This window comes from Misgurnus anguillicaudatus, chromosome 18 (genome assembly GCF_027580225.2).
Source record: "Misgurnus anguillicaudatus chromosome 18, ASM2758022v2, whole genome shotgun sequence".
NCBI classification, from domain to species: domain Eukaryota; kingdom Metazoa; phylum Chordata; class Actinopteri; order Cypriniformes; family Cobitidae; genus Misgurnus; species Misgurnus anguillicaudatus.
The window spans coordinates 7,933,671-7,955,452 of NC_073354.2; the positions used below are offsets into that span (position 1 = coordinate 7,933,671).

At 43.2% G+C, this 21,782-nt stretch overlaps 1 protein-coding gene across 12 annotated transcripts in view; it reads left to right on the forward strand.

Moving 5' to 3' along the window:
- LOC129453405 (uncharacterized) overlaps positions 1 to 18,446 on the forward strand; it is a 64,661-nt gene extending 46,215 nt beyond the window's left edge. For 7 of the 12 annotated variants that reach the window (XM_073855731.1, XM_073855734.1, XM_073855735.1 and 4 more), the window contains 21 exons: positions 407 to 568; positions 812 to 976; positions 1,220 to 1,375; positions 7,865 to 8,020; positions 8,999 to 9,811; positions 10,303 to 10,394; positions 10,985 to 11,261; positions 11,357 to 11,393; positions 11,472 to 11,642; positions 11,738 to 11,869; positions 11,985 to 12,111; positions 12,213 to 12,349; positions 12,476 to 12,575; positions 12,653 to 12,732; positions 12,824 to 12,924; positions 13,171 to 13,280; positions 13,629 to 13,704; positions 13,798 to 13,936; positions 14,020 to 14,881; positions 15,113 to 15,299; positions 17,814 to 18,446. In XM_073855731.1, the coding sequence (XP_073711832.1) occupies positions 407 to 568; positions 812 to 976; positions 1,220 to 1,375; positions 7,865 to 8,020; positions 8,999 to 9,811; positions 10,303 to 10,394; positions 10,985 to 11,261; positions 11,357 to 11,393; positions 11,472 to 11,642; positions 11,738 to 11,869; positions 11,985 to 12,111; positions 12,213 to 12,349; positions 12,476 to 12,575; positions 12,653 to 12,732; positions 12,824 to 12,924; positions 13,171 to 13,280; positions 13,629 to 13,704; positions 13,798 to 13,936; positions 14,020 to 14,023 (3,035 nt within the window). In that variant the 3' untranslated portion in view covers positions 14,024 to 14,881; positions 15,113 to 15,299; positions 17,814 to 18,446. Of the gene's footprint in view, positions 1 to 406; positions 569 to 811; positions 977 to 1,219; positions 1,376 to 7,864; positions 8,021 to 8,998; positions 9,812 to 10,302; positions 10,395 to 10,984; positions 11,262 to 11,356; positions 11,394 to 11,471; positions 11,643 to 11,737; positions 11,870 to 11,984; positions 12,112 to 12,212; positions 12,350 to 12,475; positions 12,576 to 12,652; positions 12,733 to 12,823; positions 12,925 to 13,170; positions 13,281 to 13,628; positions 13,705 to 13,797; positions 13,937 to 14,019; positions 14,882 to 15,112; positions 15,300 to 17,813 lie in introns of those variants that run through there. The other 5 variants (XM_073855732.1, XM_073855733.1, XM_073855742.1 and 2 more) reach the window with 5 other exon arrangements.
- Positions 18,447 to 21,782: the final 3,336 nt, after the last annotated feature.

Genomic DNA, 21,782 nt, shown 5'->3' on the forward strand with positions numbered 1-21,782 from the left:
AACAGCCTCTGGTGTAAGTTGAATAATTTTGCATAGGACCTTTATAATGAAATATTGAATGTTCGTTTACAAACGTGAATAAATACAAAAATGAAACTGAATAACATTTAGTGTAATTGTGGTATTGTCGTATCTGTAAAACTATAACATTCTCATAACAAAGCCAAAGTAGGGAAAAACCTACTTTACTGCGGTAAAATACCGGAACTCCACACAGATCAGAAATAACTTACTCTTGCCACCGCTATTATAGCAGCGCCGCTGACCAAAGCAGCCAAATAGCAGGAGTGTCATTTTATAGAATTTAAAACTGTTCTTTACAATTTCTGTTAAGAAACACGTTAACTGTTACTGTACAGATTTGAATTAAGTTTATAATGTGTTTTTTTATGTCCGGTCTGTCCAGCTGTTAGACAAAATACCATTTTGTCTACCTCAGCTAATGAGTTCGTGACCCGCAGCGGTGTACGCGATGTTCGGCGGAGGTCAAACATCGCTACACCTGCAGCTGGTCACCTAAGGTTGACCCTTCCAGGAGCTGTAGATGATGAGGAGTGGAGCCCAGAAGGTCTGTAAAATATTTACATTTGTAATAATATATACAGTAAGTTTTGAAACACTTATTTTATATATTTTTTCACATTTTACAATATGAATAAACTCATCAAAAGTATGGAATAACACAATGCCACTAAAACGCATATAAAACATATATAATTTATACAATGTTTGTCAAAATACCACAATAATTATACAATATAATGTGTTAGATTTAAGTTTATAATGTGATGTTCGTCTTTGCTGTGTCCAGCCGTTAGACAGAATACAATCGTGTGTACGGCAGCTCATGGGCTGGTGACCAGCAGCGGTGTACGTGATGTTCGGCAGAGGTCAAACATCTCTACACCTGCAGCTGGGCATGTGAGGTTTGCTCTTCCCGGGGCTGTAGATGATGATGAGGAGTGCAGCCCAGTAGGTCAGTCAAATATATACATATGTGATAATATATCAGTTTTGAAACACTCATTCTATATATTTTTCCACATTTTACAATATGAATAAACTCATTGAAAGTATAGAATAATACAATGCAGCAAAACGCATATAAAAACATTTATAATTTTTATAATGTTTGTCAAAATACCACAATACCTATACAGGATAATGTGTTACATTTTACATAAGTTTATTATGTGTTGTTCTTCTCTGCTGTGTCCAGCTGTAAGCCAGAATACCATCCTGTCTTCGCCAGCTTGTGGGCTTGTGACTGGCAGCGGTGTAGGTGATTCTCAGCGTAGGTTGAACATCTCTACACCTGCAACCAGTCAAGAGAGCATCGCCCCTCAATGGGCGGATAAGGAGTGGAGCCCAGAAGGTCAGTCAGTACCCCATTATATTGACACCTCAAATATATACATATATAATAATATATCAGTTATGAAACACTCATTCTATATATTTTTCCACAATATGAATTAACTCATTAAAAGTATGGAATAACATAATACAACGAAAACATATATAAAATATTTCTATAATATGTTTTATAATGTTTTTCAAAGTAACACAATAACGTCTCGGTTACGGATGTAACCCTCGTTCCCTGAAGGAGGGAACGGAGACGTCACGTCGTGACCGACGAATTGGGAGCTCGCTTAGAGAGACCAATCTGCTTCGAATACTACTAAAACGCCAATGAACTTGGCATTGAGATATTTGCATAATGCTGGCGCCGCCCCGCCAGGTGCGTATATAAGGCGCACGTGCAAATAGGGAAATCAGCTTCTGTTCGCTGAGAAAGCCGGAAGGTGACCGGCCTAAACAGCAGGTGGCAGCACCTGTGGCGACGGGACGTGACGTCTCCGTTCCCTCCTTCAGGGAACGAGGGTTACATCCGTAACCGAGACGTTCCCTTTCAGTCGGTCACTACGACGTCACGTCGTGACCGACGAATTGGGAAACCCTACTAAAACGCCACTAGGGGCTGACCTCTTCCAGTGTCTGCTTAAAGCCCTCCGGTTCCACTTAAGGATAGGAGAATTAGGTTTCAAGGCAGAAGGCCGGGCACTAGATGTTCCTTTAACCCCACAGTAGTGCCAGCGACTGGGAAGCGCCCTAACTGAGCGGTATAGGGACGCTGCGGAAGCCACCGCCCCGTTAAGGGCTAATGGTGGACGAAAGTCAACCGTAGTTGAGGTATAAATGACAGCCGTGGCTGTGTAAGCAAAGCAGTGCTCTGCTAAGGGAAACGTGGGCTGGTAGGATTAACCCCACGGAATAATACTCACAAAGGAACCCGTTGGGACACAATGTGGGGCCCTGGCCAAACACGTAGGTTCGTAAGAATACAACTAGTGAAAGGCTGACAGCCAATGCTCTGCAACAAAGGCTGTCAAGGCAGTGGAGAGAGCAAATCAAACCATTACGCATTTTTGCTCTGTTCGCCTTCCATACTGAAAACTCAATTTGGAGCCTCAGTCGGAGGCTGCAAGCCGACTTGCGAGTCTGCTCTCCGTGTCCTCCCTGGTGAGGACAGAACACGAGAGGATACAGGCTCGATACGAACATTGTAGAATCTAATGAACGTATTAGGTGTCGCCCAACCAGCAGCTCTACAAATGTCTGTTAGCGAGGAACCACGAGCTAATGCCCAAGATGAGGCAACACTCCGAGTGGAGTGCGCTCTCAAATTAAAGGGGCAAGGAATGCCCTGCAAATTGTAAGCCAGGGCGATAGTATCAACTATCCAATAAGACATCCTCTGCTTAGTGACAGCTTTCCCTTTCTGCTGGCCACCATAACAAACAAAGAGCTGGTCTGAGGTCCTGAAGCTTTGTGTGCGGTCCACGTAGAATCGCAGTGCGCGTACGGGGCACAACAAAGCCTCGGTTGGGTTTGCCTGCTCCAAAGGCAATGCTTGCAAGCTCACCACTTGATCTCTGAAGGGAGTAGTGGGAACTTTGGGCACGTAGCCTGGTCTGGGTCTCAAGGTCACGCTCGAGACAGAAGGACCAAACTGAAGGCACGAATCGTCAACAGAGAATGCATGTAAATCCCCTATTCTCTTCACCGAGGCCAATGCTAGTAGGGTCAGAGCCTTCATGGATAGAAGCTTCAGACTCGCAGACTGCAAAGGCTCGAACGAAGGACTCTGTAGCGCTTTCAGCACCATGGACAGGTCCCAGGGAGGAATAGAAGGAGGGCGCGAGGGGTTTAGCCTGCGAGCGCCTCTCAGGAATCTAACAACCAAATCATGCTGGCCCACTGATCTGCCATTAATAAGTGAGTGATGCGCAGATATAGCGGCGATATCAACTTTAATAGTGGACGGTGACAGCCTACCATCTAACCTATGTTGAAGATATAAAAGCACAATGTTAATAGGGCATTCTCTGGGGTCCTCGCGTTGCGAAGAGCACCAGGTGACGAAAAGGTTCCATTTTAACGCGTAAGCCCGTCTCGTAGACGGAGCTCGTGCCGCGTCAATAGTGTTAGATACCGCTTGGGGTAAATCACTTAAACCTTGCGCGCGCTCAACGACCAAACGTGGAGATCCCACAGGTCGGGGCGCGGGTGCCATAATGTGCCCCCTCCCTGAGAAAGAAGGTCCTTCCTCAGGGGAATCCGCCAGGGAGGGGCTGTCGCGAGGAGCATTAGTTCCGGAAACCAATTCCTGGTCGTCCAATATGGGGCGATCATTAAAAGGCTCTCCTCGTCCTGCCTGACTTTGCACAGTATCTGTGCTATTAAACTCACTGGGGGGAACGCATATTTGCGCAGGCCCCGCGGCCAGCTGTGTGCCAACGCATCCACGCCGAGGCTGCCCTCGGTTAGTGAATAAAACAGGCGACAATGGGTATTGTTCGGTGACGCAAATAGGTCTATCTGCGCTCGACCGAATTTCCTCCAAATCAGCTGGACCGTCTGGGGGTGGAGTCGCCATTCGCCGGGGCGCGCTGCTCGGGAAAGCGCGTCTGCCGCTGTATTGAGCGAGCCCGGTATGTAAATGGCACGAAGGGACCTCAGATGCTTCTGACTCCAAAGGAGGAGATGACGAGCGAGATGCGACAGGTGACGAGAGCGCAAACCGCCTTGACGGTTGATATACGCTACGGTCGCAGTGTTGTCTGAGCGCACTAGTACATCCTTCCCTCGCAGCTCCTGAGCGAAGCGTACGAGTCCCAGATATACTGCCCATAACTCGCGGCAATTGATATGCCAATGCAACTGGGGTGCTGTCCACACCCCCGAAGCCGTGAGCTCGTCGTACGTGGCTCCCCAGCCCGTGTCGGAGGCATCTGTATGCACAACAGCATGCCGGGAGACCTGTCTCATGGACACGCCGGCCCTGAGAAACGCGGGGTCTGACCACGGGGGGAATGTTAGGCGACACGCAGGTGTAATGGTTACACGATGGATGCCAGCGCGCCACGCTCTCCTCGGGACTCGATCGTGAAGCCAACGCTGAAGCGGTCTCATATGGAGCAGCCCGAGCGGTGTCACGGCCGCTGCTGCTGCCATACGCCCCAGGAGTCTCTGAAATTGTTTCAGGGGGACCGCATTCTTCCCTCGGAATGAACCGAGGCAAGTCAGAATTGATTGGACGCGCTCTTCTGTTAAACGCGCCGATAAATCGATCGAGTCCAGTTCCATACCGAGAAAAGAGATCCTCTGCGTGGGGCAGAGTTTGCTCTTTTCCCAGTTGACCCGAAGACCCAAACGGGCGAGATGTTGAAGTGTTAGATCTCTGTGTTCGCACAGCGTCCGCCGAGAATGCGCTATTATAAGCCAATCGTCGAGGTAAGCCAGAATGCGAACACCGCTCTCTCTGAGGGGCTTTAACGCCGCCTCTACCACTTTCGTGAACACACGGGGAGAGAGAGACAGCCCGAACGGTAGTACTTTGTATTGATATGCCCGCCCTTCGAACGCAAACCGGAGAAACGGTCGGTGACGAGGGAGAATGGACACATGAAAGTACGCGTCTTTCAGGTCTATCGCTGCAAACCAATCTTGGGGGCGTATTGCACTGAAAATTTGTTTCGGTGTAATCATCCTGAAAGACCTCTTCTGAAGAGATTTGTTCAGGACACGCAAATCCAAAATCGGTCGTAACCCGCCGCCTTTCTTGGGTACTATGAAATACGGGCTGTAAAAACCCGATCTCATCTCGGTAAGAGGGATCGGCTCGATCGCGTCCTTCGCCAGCAGGACTTCGACCTCTGCACGCAGTACATGTGCAACGGACGCTTTCACCGTGGTGAAACGTATGCCCGCAAATTTGGGAGTGTGCCGATTGAATTGAATTTCGTAACCGAGGCGGATCGTGCGTAAAACCCAACGAGACGGACTGGGAAGCTGAAGCCAAGCCCCCAGGGACCGTACGAGAGGAATTAACGGCACTACCGGTGTACCCGCGGCGGGGCAGCGAGGCGGGACAGGCGGGACTGCCGGTGCGTCTGCCGTGACAGCATAAGCATCTACAGTATGTGTGTGTGTGACACTGACCTGAGCCCGCTGAGGTAAACGGTCGTCCGGTCTCCTCAGCTGAGGACGCAGACTCCGAAGGGGTTGCTGGTGGTCCGGTCTCCGAAGGGGAGAGCTCGAACTCCTCAGAACACCCACTGGCGACAGAGGAGAGGGAGGAAGAGCATCTGACTGCCCGCTCACATCTCTCTCGATCCTCTGGAGACCTGGAGAAGGAATAGGAATGCACTCTTTTTGTGGTTTTGTGGGTGCCGGCTGAGAAGCCGGCGGAACAGAAACAAAACGAAACAAAAGATTTTCCACCCGGCCCTCTACCGGTGGAAGGAGCGGTGCCGTCACCGTCTCCCGTAGAGTGATCCCATCCAACTCCAGGTCGCCCGTCTCAGGGCCGCTTCGATTTCCGTTTGCCACGGGAAGCGGGTGGTGCGGGCGGGGCGGGCTGCCGACGGCTGTTCCCTCTCCGTGGTCTAGAAGACGTTCTAGCGGGGGGGGCGGAGGCAGCCGCCGGAGGGTGCCCTCGGCGAGGAGCAGACGGGGCCGCCGGCGCTGGGGGGCGAGATGCAGGTCGCTTGCGCCGGGGCATGATCTGAGCGATCGCTTCCGTCTGCTTCTGGGCGGCGGAGAACTGCTGGGCAAACGACTCCACCGACTCGCCGAACAGGCCTGCCTGGGACACGGGCGCATCCAAGAACTTGTTCTTCTCTGCATCCGACATGTCGGCCAGACAGAGCCACAGATGGCGTTCCTGGACCACCATCGTGGACATCGCACGACCGATCGCCTGTGCCGTGACCTTCGTAGCACGGAGGGCCAGATCCGTAGCGGCCCGGAGCTCCGAAAGCACAGGCGAGTCGTGTCCTCCCTCGTGCAGATCTCTCAAGGCCTTGGCCTGGTGGACCTGCAGCAACGCCATAGCGTGCAGGGCTGAAGCCGCCTCTCCACATGCATGATAGGCAGCCCCCGTTAGACCGGAAGACTGTCTGCAAGCACGGGAGGGGAGGGCTGGGCGATCCTTCCAGGTGGAAGCGGTGGCCGGACACAATTGCATCACAACCGCACGCTCCACGGGGGGGATTCCCGTATAGCCCTTAGCGGCTCCATCAGTGAGGGAGGTGAGGGGGGAGGGCTGAAACGGCCGTAAACGGGTAGAATACGGCGACCTCCAGGTCCTGGTCAGCTCCTCGTGCACCTCGGGGAAGAAAGGTACCGGCGGAGAGGGTTGTGAAACCCGGGCAGCTCCAAAGAACCAATCATCCAGGCGGGACGGTTCGGGCTGTGGGGGGTGAACCCACTCCAACCCGACGGTCTCCGCCGCTCGAGAGAGCACGGCCACCATCTCTGGATCGAAATCCGGCGTCACGACCCGTCCGGAAGGGGGGAGGACATCCAGATCCTCAGAGGTAGAGGGCCCACCCTCGGATGCTGCGGTCTCCGTGGACCCGGAGGGAGGCACGACAGATCCAACAGACATCGTAGAACACGACTCTGAAGTTTCCATCGGCGCATCAACCGGCTGTGGATGAGGAGGCTGAGAGGCAGAGGACGAATCCCCTGCCCGGTTCAGCACAGTGATGCGGAGATCATCCTTCGAGAGCTTCACAGCCGCACCGTGGCGGCGATCAGAGCTCGTCGGACGTGGGTTGCGTTTTTCCCGGAGGAAAGACAACCGTCTCCGCAAATCCACAAGGGACATGTTCTCGCAGTGAGAACACTTACCCCCAGCGAACGCTGCCTCAGCGTGCTCGATGCCCAAGCACGAAAGACAACGCTCGTGACCGTCCTTCGGACCCATATACTTCCCGCATCCAAGATCGCACGGACGAAAAGCCATCCTGAAAAGGACGCTAATGTCCGGATATACGAGAGAGTGGCTGCCTTTAACAAGGCACAAAGCTCTCTCGTATCACTCTTTTAGGGAAATTCACTCAGATGCTCAGTTGATGATGCGCACAGGGAAGGCAACGCACACACTAAACTCAAACAAACAAAAAAGATGCAGAGCCTGTGGAATACTGCGAGGCGTCCGCTGTGGTACTGCCAGTCCAACCAACTTCCGCAATCGATCCCAACAGAGTGAAGTAGCTTCTCAGTAGCAGATACTGCCGGCTTTCGAAGCGATAAAAAGCTGATTTCCCTATTTGCACGTGCGCCTTATATACGCACCTGGCGGGGCGGCGCCAGCATTATGCAAATATCTCAATGCCAAGTTCATTGGCGTTTTAGTAGTATTCGAAGCAGATTGGTCTCTCTAAGCGAGCTCCCAATTCGTCGGTCACGACGTGACGTCGTAGTGACCGACTGAAAGGGAACTATACAGTATAATGTGTTAAGATTTTACATAAGTTTATAATGTGTTGTTCATCTCTGCTGTGTCCAGTTGTAGGACAAAATATCCTCCTGTCTACGACAGCTCATGGGCTCGTGACTAGCAGCGGTGCATGTGATGTTCAGCGGAGGTTGAACATCTCTACACCTGCTGCTAGTCAAGAGAGCATCGCCCTTCAAGGGGCGGATGAGGAGAGGAGAGAAGCAGGTCAGTCACAACATTATAATGACACCTCAAATATAAATCATATCTGGGGGGAGTAAATAACTGGAAAATGTTTATATTTGCATGAACTATACCTTTAAGAGATTTAAAGTATGTACTTCAGTCATTTAAATATGTATTTAAGTTTTAAACTCATGTACTGTGAGTTGTAGTGACATTTGAAGCCTTTTTTGAGAAATGTTTGCAATTTAAAGTGATAGTAAAAATATCTTTTACAAACTTATGTATATTAGCTCAGGTAGCTTTAGCACATTTGGAAGTCGAGATTGTAACAAAAATCTCAGGGATGCAAATTCACAGTTTTGCCTCCAAAATATAGAACTTTAGACTTAGAATATAGAATATAGACTTTTGTGCTGCCATTTTTTATTTGAAATTCGAGGTTGTGACTTAATTTCGATTTAAAGTTGAAATCGTGACACCTTTAATGTCCAATGTGCGTGAATGGTCATTGTGAAACGGTTACAAATTCACTTAAGTTGCACCCAAATTTATTTTATGTCTAGCTGGTTCATTTATTTGACTGTTAAAGGTGCATTAAAGCGAATTCACGCGTTTTAGACCTAAAACATTTTTTGTTACATACAGCAAGCATCTCCTCACTATCTGCTTGCTGCCTGTCCGGTGATCAAACTGTAAAAAACGCGATCTCTGTAGACAGCCCAGGCTCAACAAACTGCAATAAACACACAGTGGCCAAACCTAGCAACACGAAACAAAAAAAAGTTTTCCAGCCAATAAACGACAAGAAGGATTTGGGGGTGGGGGTTGGGCGCGTTCATGAAAGCACGGAAGGGAGGGGGAGGAGGAGGAGATAGCTACGCTCCGTTTGTTTGAAAACAGTTCAAACATCAACAGAAAGTGACGTCTCACAGATTCGCTTAGAGCGCCTTTAAGATATATATTACCTGTATCTGGTTGTAACATCTGTAATTTGTCTTTTCTGTTTCTGTCTTTTAGAAAATCAAACAAACCAACAGAAGAAAAAGGGCATCCTTGTTTTCTTCCAGAACAAATTGCAAGCTATAAAGCGTGCTTTTGGTATCCGCCGAAATGAGTATCAACTGGATCCAGCTGATCCTCAGCCAGGCCTATCCGACCTGGAGGCGAGAACCCGTGAAGATCAAGTTGATCTGCAGAAAGGTCCATCTGGACTCAAGCCAACGGGTTTTCAAGAACCAGCAAGATGCCTGCATGGTTCTTTTACCTTGGAGAAAACAGTTCTTCAGGAAGAAGCTGATCCCAAATTTGGTCCCTTCGACCCGGAGCCACGTGCTCAACGTGATCAGACTTTTAAGCAAACAGGTCCATTCGACCTGAAGCCACGTGCCCGTCAAGATAATTGGCAATACAGTCCCTTCGGACTTGAGCCAGCGGGCCATGAAGAGCCAGTCTATTGCCAGGCTGGTTCATTTTCCTTGGAGAATACAGTTCTTCAAAAAATGGCTGATCCTAAATCTGGTCCTTTCCACCAGGAGCCACGTGCTCAACGAGATCAGACCGATAGGCGTACAGGTCCATCCGACCTGAAGCCACGTGCCTGTTTAGATAATTGGCAATACAGTCCCATCGGACTTGAGCCAGCAGGCCATGAAGGGCCGGTCTATTGCCAGACTGGTTCAGATTCCTTGGAGAAAATAGTTCTTCAAGAAGAGGCTGATCCTGAAAATGGTCCCTTCGACCCGAAGCCAAGTGCTTATCACGATCAGCCTTATAGTCAGCCAGATCCATCCGACCTGCAGTCAAGTAGTCATCAATGTGCCTACCCTGCTAGTGAGTATACTGTTATTATGTTCTGGTTCACTCTATCCGGCTTTTTATTGCCAGCTTTATTTTTAGCAGTTTCTCTCCTAATTGGTTTAAACTAGTGCCCAGTTACTGTAATAAGTCTATTTATACGGCAGATGTTTATCTAATATCTTCTTCCTGTATTCAGTATGTTATGTGTTATTCTGATGGACTCTTGTTTTAGCACAATGACTCTTGAGCTTTTCCCATCATCTTGTCCTGATTTTCGTTTTAAAGAAATATTGTTTTTTTTTAATGGTTGTCCTGCTGTTTCACTCTTGAACTTGATCTCAAACATTCATCTTGTTTATTCTGCTAGTAGCTGATTAGCATTGGATGTATTGAACAACTCTCAATTATCTGTACATTCATTAAATGAATATTTATTCTCTCTGTTTTATTATAATCAGCACTGCTATTGGAGTTTATGTGAGACAAAAAAGCCTTATGTTCATTTTGTATTGATTTTTTTTCAGGGGCATCTAAATATTTATATAAAGAGGAAAAGCAGAAAGAAGAAGTTGACTTTGGTGTTTATGAGGAGAATCGCAAATCCAGTGGCAGAAAGGTAAAACTGCTCTTCATCAAACAGCCATACGTGACCTAACATATAGATCCATGTTCAGTTACAATTGATGACAATGACACTTTTCAATCAACCAAATAACATCTTACCTTAAAGGGACACAAGGCAGCATTTTTATGTTAATAAATCATCTTCGTAAGTCGGTATATGGTTAAATGACTCATTACATGACAAATGAAGACTCTCTCGCCCACCCCTACCGTCTGTAGGAAGAATACCCCACTTGCAAGTTCGCTGTATCCGACCCGGTGTCCTTCAGTCTCGTAAAGTCTCAGATATAGAAAGCATTTACTCCCAGACACTAGGGGGAGCTAGTAGAGAAATAATACTCAGACTTGCCTTGTGTCCCTTTAATAATACACCTTACCTGTTATCTCAAAGGTTGTGCTATAGACCTGTTACAGTACAGTATCTGATAGTTTCAGAAGTTCTTTTAACTACAACATAAAACTTTACAACCTACTTTTTAAAATGTGTTTTTGTTGCTGTATTGTCTTTTGAAAGTAAATACAATGTTCAATATGTTGTTTTTCTTTTTTTTTTAATTATGCATTTTCCTCTGGTGAATGAAGAGTATGACAATGGAAGATAATCATGATGGAGAACACAAAAAGAGAAAAGACAAGAAGAAGAAGAAGAAGAAGAAGAAGAAGAAAGGAAAGCTAGGCCGTACTTTGAAAAAGATCTTCAGTTGTATCTTCCCTTGTGGCGACGACTCACAACTGTCTACTGCCCCCTCTACACCAAGGCCAGCCACTGTTGGTGGTTCGGCCATGTTTGCAGTCAAAACTTCCTCTGATAGCAGTGATGTTTTGCTGACTGCAGAGCAAGATAAAGCTATTCTCAGAGGTAAGAGAAATTATAAATGTTTAGACGATTACATGTCTGTACTCATTGGTAATGTATAACAATGTTGAATAAAACTTTATTATATTTCTTCACAGAGAATGTCGGCATGCAGATGGTATCTGCTATGGACTGGTGAGTAAATAAATTTACCTATTGAAATCAAATGCTAAACATGGTTAAAGTTGTAACACAATTATGTGGTCATCTTAGGCTTGAACAAGAACAAATCAGTTTGGACATCGGCTCAGATGAGCTGACTCGGCATGAAATACTGCAGTTGACTCAGTGCAGTATTGAGCGTCCAAAACAGAAGCGAGTTAGTGATCAGGATGATCATCAAAAAGTTGCCAAAGGGCAGCAAGTGGAGATTAAGTACATGGGGTGAGTACCTTCATCATTATGAGATGTGATTAGATGTGTTTGACTGTGGGTATCAAAGCTGTCCTATAACTGAGCACTATTTGGTTCTCTGACAGTTTTCCGAACATCGGGAACACATGTTTCATGAACTCCACCCTCCAGTGCCTCCTCAATATGTCGCCGATCATGCAGGACATCATCTCCCAGCAGAAACACTGGAAGAACGAGCCTGGATCAGAAATGTTCAAGTAAAGTCTAATACTGATAAAACCTGTTTAGCCTTATATCAAAACCTTTCCTCATGTAAACTGATAAATAAGATTCTAGTATGCATACAAATTAAATATATTTATTTCACCCCAGGGCGTTATATGACCTGCATGACACCAGAATGAAGAAGACAAGCGCCGACCAGAAAGCTCAGCTTCTGGCAACCATCAAACGTTGCATTGCCAGAAGGAATTCAGATTTTAGAGGTGATGATGAGCAGGTAGGGGAGCCTCAGTCATGTCAACATGTTACATCGAAAATCTGTCATACCCACAAATCATTTAAATACGTTTTTTGCTCTCTTCTCTTTCCTTCTCTAAGGATGCTCATGAATTCCTTATGACCTGCTTGGCACAACTAAATGAGGAGGCTAAGATGTGCCAGGATTCCATGAATGATTTCCATAACCCTGCAGCGCACATGGATTTTAAGATCATCCGGCTGCGCACATGCAAGACGTAATGACATCACGCAAACTCACCTGCTTACATTCATTTAAATAATGAATAATACTTTTCCTAAATATTCTTACATTTTGTATATCTAACATTAGAAACTTTTTATTTTCCTTTTTTGTGTGTTAGCTGTGGGAATCAAAGGCACTCTCTGGAGGAACTAAACTGCCTGTCTTTGGCTATTGGTCCTCAGGGATCATTAATGGAGAGCCTCCAGCACTACTTTGCAGTAAGTGTCACTTCTGGAATAATGAAGTATTATTATATTATTGATAGTCAGTGATTTGATTGATATTATTTTCTCAGGCATCTACATTTGAATGCCGCTGTAGTGAGTGTGGAGGTGATCAAGCCTTGGAAACTGTGCAAGTTCAGACCCTACCAAAGTACGACACCCTGTCCATCAGAGTCATCAGTTATTACTCTATACTAAATGAGCTAATTCACAACTTCTGTTCATTTTTTATTTCTCTACAGGGTTCTGGTTCTTCTTGTTACAAGGTTTGACATGTACACCCTCGAAAAAATCGATGGGTGTCTGGCAGTTCCTAAGAAGCTCAGTCTCTCCGGCTTCACAGGTACAGTTTATTAAACTCTTACAGTACACTAAAGAGTATATTTATAGACCGTGAGTAAATCTTACATGCTTTATATTATTAGAAGTCTAGAGAGTTTTATAAAACAAAAATGGCGATGTTAAACGAATGTCTTGTTGTATCTCATAACTCATGATTGAAACAATAGAAGTGCAGTGATTGTAAATGATTACTCCAAAGGAATATTTGAATCTTTTTTAAAACTTGAAGTGTGCCTTTTTGACGTAGGGTCAGACAGCAGTAAGCAGGTTTCAGATTTGTACAGCCAGCAACTTGAGGACAACCAGCATGTAAAAATCAGCAAAGCAAATCTAGGGAGAGACACTGACCAGCATCAGGTGCAGATAGAAATAGACAGAAGAGGAGTTACATGAAAGAAATAGGGAGTGAATTGAGGAGCTCAGATGCAAAAGCCGCTAAACGTCGCCTCCGTTAAAATTAGATAATGACATTAACCAACTTTTCACCACATGTATTATACGTTCATTAAATACTTTCGCATCAAATCTTATTTATCCTGGCCTCAGGCCGTTCAGAAATGCCGGTTTGTTGGCAGAATCCGTTCAGACTCTGATAAAAATGCTCATTTACCGACGGTTTTGCATATGAGCTCTTCAATTATTATTTTAGCAAAATTTCTTCAATGTTTTCTGCATTGTATTATAATATCTCTGTTTTTCTAATAGTGGCAGACCGCAATGGGCAATGCAGCCTATAAGCTCACTGGTGTTGTCTCTCATTTGGGGCCAAGTTTGCAGTGTGGTAAGAATACTTTGACACAAAATAATGTTTGTTCTTCATTTCTTCATCTACCTCTAAAGTTTAATTTATTTAATGAGGTCATCTGTCTTATAGGTCACTACATCAGCAACATTTCTGACCCTTGTGGAGCTGGATGGATGAAGTGTGATGATTCGACAGTAAAATCCATCAGCTGGCGAAGAGCATCCAAGAACATAGAAAAACATGGCTATATGTTTTTCTATGTGAGGAGGTAAATAACCTCTCATTGTTTTGATCCTTACTCATATTTAACTTTGATATAAACTTTAAAATATTCTGTATTTTGTGTTTCAGCTAAAGCAGTAACCAATAAAGCAGTGTCAGCAGACAGAACTTGTTGCATGACCATTATTAATAAAAAAATAACTAAATAAATATTTTAAATAAATAAAGACTTTAACTTAAACTGACTTGACTAAACTGACTATTCAATACGACAAAAATCACAGCACTTCAATACACTGACAAACACAGGATAAATTCTACAATTAACAAGACTGGATTATAGGATTACAAGTGATACAAGCGATCAACACATCAAACAAAGTAACACAGACGAATCGACACTGAACAGAACACACAAGGGCATTAAATAAGGGAACAAATCATGAGGCAACAGGGGAAGGACATGAAACACTGACAGGTTAATTAATCAGGAAACAAGTGTGCGGGGTACAAGATGAGACAGGAGAGCACATGGCCTGGCACTGGACTAGGGAACTGCGTAACAGTGCCACCCCTCAGACCACTGGGGCAACCTCAGTAACTCAGCTAATCTCACACAGACAGACTTCAGACTTGAGGCATAAGGTTTAATCCACATTGTACAGCTTATTTTATTTCAGTATTTTGATACAGTATCACACATCTTGTCAGTATTGGTGTTATCCTTCCTCTAATGATGCTTAAACTTTTACATATACTTTTATGTTTTTTTTAGGTAGAGCTGGCAGAAGTGGAAACCAGGCGGAACCACAAAGCTGCCAAATTCTCAGAAGGAGGAGCCTGGTGAACCAAGAGGGGTGGAGGATCAGGGCACAGCCAAATCTGGAGCGGAAAGAGGAGCAATGACAGCGAGAGTTAATGTTGTCAGTGCACTGTGAATAAACTACTCGAAGAGGGTCCACTGTTTTGGACACAGGCTTCATTGCCATTGGTAAGCAATTTTAGTGCTTTAAAGCCCGATTTAGAGTCGTGCAAAAGCTCTACGCCGAAGGTTATCCGTAGCCTCTGCGTACGAATAAAAACAAAGTCTTGAAAACAAAGATGAGCCAAGTTGAGGAGTGATTTAACTCAAACTGCAACAAAAGTCGTTGTTTATTTACTTCCATCACTGCTGGTCAAATCATATACAATAAGTTGCTGTTTCTTCTTCATTTGTGCAAAGCTTCTTCTTTGACGGTCGCGCTACTACTGTGGTTACACGCATGGATACTGCCTACCAGCGGTCTGCGCGTGTGTTTGCACGTCGACGCAGACGATGACGCAAAAGTATAAATGAAAACCGACGCGGAACCTACGCCGTCGCGGCTACGCCGTAGGACCTTCGCACAACTATAACGAGCCCTTAAAGTGTAAGTAAACTAGACCTTGTATGTGTTGAGATGTTTAAAAATCCAAAACAGAACAATGAAAATAAGAAAAGCTGCTGCTATATATATGTGTAATTAAATACAAGTAATAAAATAAATGTAAATGTATATATTTACATTCAATTATAATATACAATACATTTTTATACAGGATTATGGCCTGGTTTAACAGACAAGGCTTAGCTAAAGCCAGGACTAGGCCTTAAACACATTAAGATGTTTAAGCATCTTTTATAAACATGCCTTAGATAAGGAAGTTACTGATGTGTATCTTGAGACAAATCAATGGCACTTGCATATTTTACAATCTTTCAGTGCAAGTTATTTTCACCTCAAACATGTGTCTAAGTCTAGGCCTCAAGCCTTTTCTGTGAAACTGGGGGTATATACCTGTATTAAAATGTCTTACTTGCACACTTTAAGGTAGTGTGCACACCAAAGCGTTTACGCCGGTGTATGTTTTCAATTGTTTCCAATGGAAGCTCTGCGCTTTTCAAAAAAGCCAGCAGTTGCCGTTTTTTTTAGCCGCGCTAAAAGTGGGAGAGTGCCGAGAGTTAAAAAAATATTCAACTTTGGGTGAAAAGCTCAGCTCGTCAATGTCAGTTCTCACACAGCCGTCCAGTCACAGTGAAGGAGGGGCGGTATAAACATCACAACAACCAACTGGCGCATCGTTTAACGACTGATAAACAAAGCAGAGGTATCACAGCAACCAAAGCACTCAGCTGAAAAAATCTGGCAGTCGGCATCGGCCTGGTGTTTTCAGCTGCATTTAAAAGCTTTGATGTGCACACCTCCTTAAAGGCGGGGTGCACGATCTCTGAAAGCCAGTATTGACATTTGAAATCACCTAAACTAACACGGCCCTACCCCAATAGGACCTTTTTTGATAGACCCGACCCACACACAGAGGCGCGGGAAGATATTTTCGGTAGGGGGTGCTGGGGTGCGGCTGCGGTAGAGTCTTTAGATTCTCTGCCAGGTTCGTTATTTTCTGCTACTATCCTCTGGCCGGGCCGGACCGTTGATTAAGCATATTTTTTATCATTACTTTATTAGCCTCATTGGGTGGGGAGAAAACTATGCCATATTATGAGAAATATTATATATAGACTATATTTAGGCCAAAGTAACAAATGTGTCCAAAAAGTTACACAAATGACAACATGATTTGTAAAAGTTACAAAATGCAACGCGAGTCATGTGCGGAGACTCCTCTGGCACGCATCACGCACCCGGTCTACTGCTGTTCTTTATGGTGTAGAAAAAGAGAAAAACAGGAGAATTAACTTTAAGCAAGTTTGGAGGAATGTCGGAGGTATGGAACCAGTTATACATTCTCACTCGTGCCAGTAGCCTACTCCGCCTTTGTTGTCCTTTGCTTAAGTTTTTATATTTATAAATTTTAACATGGAAACTTTATTGACATCACTCATGTTAAGGCAATTAGTGGACCTTTCAATTTACGGGTTTCATTTAATTCTATTTTTTAAACGTCAATGTAATATTTTTGTTTCGGTTTGCAATGCCTCCTGCACAGCGGTGTAAAAATAAGATATTTTTCGACTTTAAAATAAAAACATCATATCCTTAATTGTTGGAATATATTCCATATGTATTAATTTGGATTTATAGATGTTTAACATTAAAATCAATACATGGGAATAATTTTAATACATTTTTTAAATACCCATCACTCTTAAATGCGCATGTTCCTTATTGTACATCGAGGCTTTACAATTTAGTTCCTTTCATGTCGTTTAAATAATTTAATTGTCTTTTTTACTTTAAATGTTCTGTTACATTTACATGTGCGTTAAACATCGCGAAACAATTTGGACATATTTTTAAATAGTTTTTGAAAAGATTACCTTTTTCTGATATGTGAGTCATTTGGAGAAATAACGCTAGTCCTCGGGACTTTTAGGCTGTGTGATTGAAAAAAATAAAAAATTCTCTTCTGAGACATTGCGAAGCTGATAGATAGGCTACAGATAGCCTAGTATTTCGTTCTATGTGACTGTGAGGGTACGTGCGTGTGTGTTATGCTTATACGTATACGCAGCTTATCAGCTGAATCGCAATCACGTCGTCAAAACAAATCTGATTGGCTAATACACACTAAAATAAATTAAATCATTTTAAAATTACTAAATTAATAATTCTCTCTTCATCACACAGCCCAAACATGACATACAAAATGTCTTGGAACAGTAACAAACAACAATCAGAGATAAATAAGCTATAATTTTAAATCTTTGCCACCAGGGGGTGCTGCAGCACCCCCACTTCCCGCGCCCATGCCCACACATACGCAACCCAGACAACGATGTTGTTTAGTAGACACGCACCTTACTGCTGATTGGCTACAAGTGTGTTTTGGTACTCGGCCAACTCCCTTTTCCAAAGCATTTCTCAAAAAGCGTGCACCCTGCCTCAAATGTTTAAATTGACTGAAAATGCTTTTTAATGTTTGTGTATTTAAATGTTTTCCAGAAAGAGCATGCAGGATCCTAGAATAGACAAAGCCAGTGTTTGCAAGAAAGTCGTCGCTGCATTTTCCAGAAGCTGGAAGAAGATAAAAGGCACTTTAGGACCAGCGCTATACATTTATTTATTTCTCAGTCCGCCACAAAAATTAAAATTGGCCACAACAAATAGATGTTTGCACATCTCATTTATCACTACCTCAGTCTCGCATGACAGTTTCGTTTCAAACACCGTGGCGTCAGTCGACGTGGCGTCATCGGGTACTACGTACTGCACCCAGTGGAAAAGCTCCCAAAAGTAAGCTGACCCGACTCAAACTAAACCAAACTGTGGGGTACTATGCAAAGAAAAAGCGCCATAAGCTCTTTTTCCACTGACTGATTAAATGTCACTCACACCTGTAGTGAAATCAACGTTACTGTTTCAAAACGAGTTCCACTTTATGAATGTATAAGAGGGTAAAGTGAACAACATCAAAAACTGTGCAGCTGACTAACTTGAAGTTAGTGTTGGTGCTGAAACAAACACATTTTTTGTTTCCTGCTAAGTGAAATCATCAGCAGGCATGCAAAGACACTGCACGTGATGCAGGTATTCTGAAGAAATGGATTATAAAAATAAATTGATCTTTGTTCTCTGGATCAGTGTCATTTCAGGATAGATCATTTGCTGGTTCATGTCGAGTTTTAAAAAAGCATCACCGCTGTAAACACATTGACACTGTCAGACACTTTAAAGAGCGTAGACGATGTCATCGCATCAGGAGCTGACTTTAGGAATAGAAAAGTTAAAGTTTCTATTTAAAGTCAAAGAGCAAACAAACAGGAGTTTAAACAATGCTGTTATGTGTATTTGGTATAATACAATGTGTTTGCATGTTTTATGGTTTGCAACATACCGTACATTTTGGTAGCTCCAGATTTCACTCTCTTCCTAAAATACACGGACTTGAAAAGCAAATAGAAACAGACATTGCCAGTCCTGTGCTAAATAATAATTGATTATTTACTTTGGGACAGAAGTTACCCCTGCCTGCAGTCTCTGATAGGCATGTGACCCACAGAATGATACAGGTGAAGCACATAATTCATTAGGTGATACCCATTTGATGAACACAGATATGGTCAGAGATTTCCTATTATAATTGGGTACATAATGAAATAAATGCATTATAAATATATATTTCATAGTATAATTTTTATTTCTCAAACATGCACTTCTGATTCAAAGCCTCCTCTTTAAATTTGATCTATAGTTGGTCTTTCTCTAAATCACCTATTTTCTTTAAAAATAGGCTTTTGCAGCTACTTTCCTGAGCTATCATTTTTGAGGCAAAGGGAAATGTAATCTTCGGATATGATGAAATGATACAGGACATATTATAACATTTAGAGGAAGTTACTATGGGCACTAATGTAACATTTCCATTCTACACTTGTCACACATATCTTAATTGTCCAATGCAAATGAATGATCTTTCTTAGTGTAGTGTACTAAAAAGTATTACACAAAATTACTGAAAATATGTAAGGACTGTAAGGAAGCTTTTACAATTAAAAGAGGACTATCAAACAGGAAGGTGATACAGTTTCATACAATGAAAAGTCCAAAGAATAAACAGGGTCACCCAAAGGAGCAGAAGTTAAATAAGTACAATATAGTGTATATATAAATATGTGTATTTTGGACTTAATTAAATGGGGCAGAATGGGTTTGTATTAATTAATTTATTTATTTATTTGTAAACAAGCATTTCTAAGCCAATCCTTAAACGTTAATTTTGCCAGATATCATTGGTTTATAACAGGGGTTGTGAGCAAGTGCTACGACAATGGAAAAAACAATCTGGAGGGCTACTTTTTTGATATAGTCTTTTTAAAACTTTTTTATTTTGCTTGTTTAATCATTGTTTAAAATGTTAACATACATAAAAGAGGCCAAACAATGTATAAAATGTGTAATAATTCATTATTAAAATTGAGGCTATTGGTAGATTGTGCTTTGGTGGACAACTCATAGACTCCTGAAGGATTTTGTGTATATTTCTTTCATGCGTAATCAATGTCTGATGCGTAACGTTGCAACTGTGCCCTGATGTTATATGTCTGCAGTGAAGGTGTGAACCAAATGGCCTATAGAAACTGATCAGTGTGAATAACAAAGAATCACCATTCCTCAGTGTAGACTGCTCGGTAGACCAATCTCCTATAGGAGGTCCCAACAGGTTTCTATTTTTTAGGCCTTTTGTTATCATGTATAAAGTTCTGTCCCATTATAGACAGAACTTTGGGTTAAAAATGTAGAAGGTTGACACAACAACATCGCTCCTGAAGAACTGTGCTACATAAGAACCTTCATTAAATCACTTTTCCCCACTTTTTGTTGGCGAGCCATGAAAGACCGAGCAGCCAAGTTCAAGAAAATCTAACACTCGCGAGCATGATTTTGGAGACCACTGGTTTATAATGTTCTTTCTAATTTAAAAACTTTCTGCCATTTCCATGGTGACTCGTGAAATCTGTGATCCATTGACAATGCCTTTATGTTGTTACTCTGAGCGTGTTAACTCTGGGTTACTTTGAGCAGGTTGACGGAACTAACTCTTAAACTGTGTTTTGGAATCAACATACCCCAAGTAAGCAAGTTTTGGGATGATCAACCAAGTGTTCAGGGTTAATTAACCCTGCATTCTGGAATAAACCCCTGATGACCCAGACCTAACCAAAACAATCAAACAAACCATTCTGGAGTACCTGAACACTAACAGAAGACTCTGTGGATGAGCTGTTTCCACTCTACCTCAGGGAGGGGAGTCTCTAAACCAGTGGTCTTCAACATGTTGTTGCCCGCACCGAGTTTGTGAGGTGCCCGCTAAACCACATTCTATTAATAGGCTCAATTGTAATATTGAATTATTACATATTGACTTCTTTTATGCATGTTAACATTTTAAACAATGATAAAACATATCAATAAGTAAAATAAAATAAAATCAACAAATAAAACAAAAACATTTTGAGTAGACTATATCACAAAAGTAGCCATCCAGATCTGTGTGGAGTTTGCATGTTCTCCCTGTGTCAGTGTGGTTTACTCCGGGACGGGTACTCTGGTTTCCTCCCAACTGGAGATGCCAAATTGCCCCTCCTCCAATGTGTGTATGGATTAACCAGTTTTTGCCATGATGATTTAGATGCTGGAATGGTGTGAAGAATAAATAAGCAAACAAACACATTAAAGGCTATTTTTATAAGGCTATATTTTTAGCAAATTTGACATCTTGAAGTGAGTAATTTGTTTACTAAATGAAACCTCCATCCGGTGAAATGGGGTTTAACTTTTAAATACCTGCACCTGTGGATAAAGTGTTTGCATAACACAATCAGACTATTTATCAAAAATTCTATATTTTTGTCCTTTATAAATACTCAATTGAGGTCATGTATCAATATATCCTTACATTTTATCCAATTCACAATCATACTGAAAGAAAATATGCTTTACTGTTTCAATTTCTTTCTCACAGAATCCACATGAATTGTTTTCCCAACTAAATATTTCATGTAAAAAGGAACTGGATCGACCTAAATATTGTTTAGGATTTTAAGGGGTGGTTTCCTGGACAGGGATTATCTTAAGCCAGAACTAGGCCTTAGTTTAATTATGAAATATTAACAAAGATGCCTTACTAAAAACATTACTTGTGTTGTGTACATTTTGAGACAAAACAAAGAGCACTGATGTATTTTAAGATCAGTGCAAGTTGTTTTCAGTTTGGACAGCTCTTACATTTATTTTAGTCTAGTCTAAACACTGTCTGGGAAACCGCCCCTAAATGTTTCTACTTTTGCCTCGGGAAGAATTAGGTAGGGACGAGACTGGCTATGCCGAGTCCGAGGCAAGACTGAGTCTTTGAAGGGTCCAGACAGAGTCCGTTGGTTTTCAAATACAGTCGAGGTTGAGTCAAGACCGAAT